The sequence below is a fragment of the Otolemur garnettii genome, unplaced genomic scaffold (genome assembly GCF_000181295.1).
Source record: "Otolemur garnettii isolate 467f Iridium unplaced genomic scaffold, OtoGar3 scaffold00021, whole genome shotgun sequence".
In the NCBI taxonomy this organism is placed as follows: Eukaryota; Metazoa; Chordata; class Mammalia; order Primates; family Galagidae; genus Otolemur; species Otolemur garnettii.
The window spans coordinates 23,128,210-23,133,989 of NW_003852416.1; the positions used below are offsets into that span (position 1 = coordinate 23,128,210).

Consider the following 5,780-nt stretch of genomic DNA (forward strand, 5'->3'; position numbering starts at 1 on the left):
TATATATTTTTTAGAGACAGAGTCTCACTTTGTCACCTTCTATAGAGTGCTTTGGCATCACAGCTCACAGCAACTTCCAGCTCTTGGGCTTAGTCAATTCTCTTGCCTCAGCCTCCTGAGTAGCTGGGACTACAGATGCCTACCACAACATCCACCTGTTTTTTTGTTGCAGTTTGATGGGGCTGGATTTGAACCTGCCACCCTCGGTATATGGGGCTGGCACCCTACTCACTGAGCCACAGGTGCTGCCCGGTTATTACATTTTTAAAGGATTGTTAAGACAAACCCAAAAAGAAAAACGTATACTAGAGACAGTGGCCTATAAAGCAGAAAATCTTTACTATCTGACCCTTTACCAAAAGAGCTTGCTAACTCTTAGTGAAATAACTAGGTGGCAATATATGGCACCTAGTGTCATAGGCAGTATGCCAGGCAATATTTTACATGTATTAATTAAACATCACAACAACTTATAGGGTATATAGTATTATAATCCCTCTCTTACAAATGAAGAAACTGAGTCACAGGTTTACTTAGTAGCCCAAAGTCACATAGTGGCCTCGCCTGAATTTGAACTTTTGCCATGGTTCCTGGTCATAACTACTCTGAAAGGCACACGGTTCCCCACCTCGCTTCTCTTTCCTGTTTGCACATTACAGTGTTTTATCCACTCACACCACCTCAATCTGCTTTCAGATGACAACAATGGAAGCAGTGGAGTCCCCAGAATCTCTGGCTGCCGTTGCTTATCTGTTGAACCTTGTCCTGAAGCGGTGAGTCCTGGCTCCTGTTTGAACCCTAAGTCCCTTTTAGAGGGGTGAAGGGAATGTGGACAGGAGAAGTAGGATCAGGGAATTTTTTAAAGGTACTTTATTTTTTAAGATGAAAAGTTCTTGAGATTAGTTGGATAATAGTGTGCATAACGTTAACGGTACTAAATTGTATACTAAAAAATGGTGGTTAAAATGGTAAATTTTATGTGTATTTTACTGCAATTAGAAATTTAAAAATAGGCTCGGCGCCTGTGGCTCAAGCGGCTAAGGCGTCAGCCACATACATACACCTAAGGTGGCAGGTTCGAATCCAGCCCTGGCCCGCCAAACAACAATGATGGCTGCAACCAAAAAATAGCTGGGCATTGTGGCGGGTGCCTGTGGTCCCAGCTACTGGGGAGGGTGAGGCAGGAGACTCGCTTGAGCCCAGGAGTTGGAGATTGCTGTGAGCAGTGAAGCCATGGCACTCTATCCAGGGGGACAGCTTGAGGCTCTGTCTCAAAAAAAAGAAATTTAAAAATAAAATAAAAAGCTTAAGAAGATACTTGTGTATCAGGTGCATTCTGCAACATCAGGTCCCTAGGCATGGCTTGTGCCACTATCATAGAGATTGTGAGTGTTGGCACCTGGGGAAGGGGCATCCCTGGGTGTGAGTGGGACAGAAGGAATGTGACGGAATGTTGGCCCCAGGCAGCCTAGGGACCTGCAGCCGGGGGAGGTAGAGTGAAGATTGGTGTAAATTTATGAGAGTCTGTCTTGTGGGTGGTACAAAGAATGGGTAGTGGAGAAGGTGAGGGAGGCAGAGCTCTGGGAAGGCACACTGAGCTGGGGGCCAGGAAGGCTGAGCTTCATGGCTGAGTGACTAGGCCAACAGCCATTCCTCCTTCTGTTCAGCTTCCTTCATTATGCCACAGGGGGCTGCCTTTCAGAGGTCCTCTGGGTGACCGTCTATGTTCTCTCCCCACAGGGTTCCCAGCCCTGTGCTCATTAAGAAGTTCTCTGATACCTCCAAAGCTTTCATGGATATATTGTCGGCCCAGGCCAGCAGCGGCTCCACTTCTGTCCTCCGATGGGTTAGTGTCTGGGGCTTAGATTTTCTTCTGGGGTCTTCTAGAGCCCATCAGATTTAGTTAAACCTCAGATGCTCTTTGGGAGGGGGTTAGCACTCCTAAGATACTCAGACACATCCCTTTGGAATTTTCTGGAGTCATTGGCAACCTGGGCTATTTCCTTCTGGAGGAGGCTTTTGGAGCTGATGGACTCTGACTTTCTTCTTCAAGGTCCTCTCCTGCCTGGCCATCCTTCTGCGGAAGCAAGACCTGGAGGCTTGGGGTTATCCCATGACACTCCAGGTGTACCATGGGCTGCTGAGCTTCACAGTGCATGCCAAGCCAAAGGTGAGATGGCTCAGTCCCTAGACAGGAGTGGGGATCACTGCCAGTTTGCCAGTACTTAGAACAGTGCCTGGCTTGGTGGCCACTCAGTATTTGCCAGATAACTAGATAAATGAATAAATCTTGTTTTCAAGATGAGCCTCAGCCTCCTGACTATAAAATTGGGATAATACCATTCTTAGCACAGGGTAGTAGGGAGACTTTAGTTCAAGTAGTTGGGATGCTCAGGGCCATTTGGTGAGTTAGTAGTAGGGCAGGGATTTGAATAAAGGTTTGTCTAGCTTCATAGTTTAGGATTCTATACATATGAAAACCCTGGAAACACATTGGGTATATCCTTTTAGTCAGTGCTTATTGGTGGCTAGTTGTGCCAACCACCCAAGGTGCCATTGAATGCTGAACTGGCTTTGTTCTCTTCTCCTTGCCTTTCAGATCCGGAAGGCTGCTCAGCATGGAGTATGCTCAGTCCTCAAGGGCAGTGAACTCATGTTTGGTGAAAAGGCTCCTGCCCATCATCCTGCTGCTGTTTCTACTGCCAAGTTCTGCATCCAAGAAATTGAGAAGTCTGGAGGTGGGGACATCAGATTGAGGGCAGTCACATGGGCATTGGTGACCAGTGGAGAAGGACAGGGTCTGCTACAGAGAGCAGGCTGGTGTCTCAACTCCCCTTCTGTCTGCCAGGCTCCAAGGAGGCCACCACCACACTGCACATGCTGACACTGTTGAAGGACCTGCTTCCCTGCTTCCCAGAAGGCCTGGTGAAGAACTGCAGTGAGACTCTCCTCAGGGTCATGACCTTGAGCCATGTGGTGAGTGCAGGCTTATTATTTTTTTTGCAGTTTTTGGCCGGGGCCTGGGTTTGAACTCACCACCTTCGGCATATGGGGCTGGCGCCCTACTCCTTTGAGCCACAGGCGCCACCCCAGTAAGCAGCTTTAAAGACACATTAAAAATGATCCCTTGAGCTGGGATGGTGGCTCCTGCCTAGAAGGCAAGGAGGGAGAATCCCTTGAGGCAGTAGTTCATGACCAGCCTAAGCTAGAGCAACTCCTTCTCTCTAATGAAAATATAAAAAGGCTCAGTGCCTGTAGCTCAAGCGGCTAGGGCACAAGCCATATACACTGGAGGTGGTGGGTTTCAATCCAGCCTGGCCCTGCCAAACAAGGACAACTATAACCAAAAAATAGCTGAGTGTTGTGGCAGACACCTGTAGTCCCAATAACTTGGGAGGCTGAGGCAAGAGAATCACTTGAGCCCAAGAGTTGGAGGTTGCTGTCAACTGTGATGTCATGGCACTCTACCCAGGGTGACAGCTTGAGACTCTGTTTCAAAAAAAAAGAAAAGAAAATATAAAAAAATTGACTGGGCATGGTGGCTCATGCCTATAATCCTAGCACTCTGGGAGGCTCAGGTGGGTGGATTACTTGAGTTCAAGAGTTCCAGAATAGCCTGAGCAAGAGCAAGACCCTGCCTCTACTAAAAATAGAAAAACTGTGGCAAGAGGATTGCTTGAGCCCAAAGGTTTGAGGTTACTACTCAGGAGTGAGGCAGGAGGATCACTTAAGCCTGGGATTTAGAATTAGGGTTAGAGCTGTCCAGCTTGGCAACATAGTGTAACCTCATCTCTAAAGAATAAATAAATACGGCTCGGCGCCTATAGCTCAACCGGCTAAGGCGCCAGCCATGTACAGCTAAGGTGGCAGGTTCGAATCCCCAGCCCAGAGGTTGCTGTGAGCTGTAATGCCACGGCACTCTACCCAGGGGGACAGCTTGAGGCTCTGTCTCAAAAAAAAAGAATAATTAAATACAAATTTAAATATACCATATAAGGCACTAGAGTACCAATGGATTTTGGTATCCATGAGAGGGGATCTGAGAACCAATCTCCTTTGAATTTCAAAGGCCCTTCTGTCTGTTCTCTTACAGTGTTTACTCTTTTTGTTTGTTTGTTTGTTTGAGACAGAGCCTCAAGCTGTCCCCCTGGGTAGAGTGCTGTGGCATCATAGCTCACAGCAACCTCCAATTCCTGGGCTCAAGCGAGTCTCCTACTTCAGCCTCCCAAGCAGCTGGGACCATAGATGCCCGCCACAACGCCTGGCTATTTTTTGGTTGCAGCCGTCATTGTTGTTTGGCGGGCCCGGGCTGAATTCGACCCCACCAGCTCAGGTGTACATGGCTGGTGCCTTAGCCACTTGAGCCACAGGCGCGAAGCCGTAGTGTTTACTCTTGTGTCTTAAGATTGTGTTAATAGGCTAGGCACCTGTGGCTTAAGTGGCTAAGGTGCCATCCACGTATACCTGAGTTGGCGAGTTCAAATCCAGCTTGGGCCGCCAAACAACAATGATGGCTGCAACAACAACAACAACAACAGCAAAATAGCTAGGCGTTGTGGCCGGCACCTGTACTCCCAGCTACTTGGGATGCGGAGGCAGGAGAATCGCTTGAGATGGAGTTGGAGGTTGCTGTGAGCTGTGATGCTATGGCACTCTACCCAGGGTGACAGCTTGAGGCTCTGTCTCAAAAAAAAAAATTGTGTTATATAAATAATGTGATTATTATTTAAAAGGAAAATCCATTTAAAAGTATGTAAAGTAAAAATCTGCTTCCTTCCAAATCTCGTTTACTAAGGTAAACAGTGCAATGACTTACTATGTATGGTTTTAAATATTTTCTCTTTGGATAAACAAACATACATTAAAAAACATAGAAATATAGCTGTAGATATAGTATGCAGACCATTTATAACCTGCTTTTCTGGCTATTGTGTTAAAAACATTTCACTAATGTTTCTATCTTTGTTTAAGTCATTTAAATTTTTTTTAGTGACTACCATGACTTACTAAAGTGACAGTGTCTGGGTGTGGGGGCATGTTTTCGGGTTCAGGGGTCCTCAGCTCCCTCTTAACCCTCTGGGTAGAGTGGGAAGTCAGGGATTGAGGGCAGCTATGAGCTTTGTGGTTCTTCTCTGTGTGTCCTCTGCAGCTGGTGACAGCCTGTGCCATGCAGGCCTTTCACAGCCTCTTCCATGCCAAGCCCAGTCTGAACACCCTTTCAGCAGAGCTCAATGCCCAGATCATCACGGTGAGGCCTGATGGTGGGGGGAAGGGCATTATCAGGCAGAGTTCTCTGGTGGCTGTGCTGGGGGGATTGGTTCTGCTACCTGGCTGCAGAGTGCCCCTGCTACCTGGCTGCAGAATGGGCTCGGGTGCCCCAGTGGAGGAGACCAGTGAACGGACAGACAGACAGAAGACCAGCTACCGAAGTGACATCTGTGTTCTGGGGAGCGGGGTCCTGACTCTTGATCCCATTAGCTCTAATAAACTATTTCAACATGGTCTTGTTCACAGACACCTTGAGCAGGGCACTCAGCCTTTGAGCTCTGTGGATGGATTTTCTGAACATCTATCTACCTGAAAATTGTTAAACCTCTGAAATTTAAACCTCCTGAAAATTGTTTCTAAAATGTGTATGTGGGCTCGGCACCTATAGCTCAACCGGCTAAGGCGCCAGCCACATACACCTAAGGTGGCGGGTTCGAATCCCCAGCCTGGACCCGCCAAAACAACAATGACGGCTGCAACCAAAAAATAGCCGGGCGTTGTGGCGGGCGCCT

General features: G+C 47.7%; 1 protein-coding gene across 1 annotated transcript in view; it reads left to right on the forward strand.

Annotated features, from left to right (window-relative positions):
• RRP12 (ribosomal RNA processing 12 homolog) overlaps positions 1-5,780 on the forward strand; it is a 43,173-nt gene that overhangs the window by 6,196 nt on the left and 31,197 nt on the right. Inside the window, exons 4-9 of the mRNA XM_003787298.3 lie at positions 697-773; positions 1,741-1,846; positions 2,054-2,170; positions 2,600-2,738; positions 2,849-2,976; positions 5,150-5,248. Coding sequence (XP_003787346.1) covers positions 697-773; positions 1,741-1,846; positions 2,054-2,170; positions 2,600-2,738; positions 2,849-2,976; positions 5,150-5,248 — 666 coding nt within the window. The remainder of the gene's footprint in view (positions 1-696; positions 774-1,740; positions 1,847-2,053; positions 2,171-2,599; positions 2,739-2,848; positions 2,977-5,149; positions 5,249-5,780) is intronic.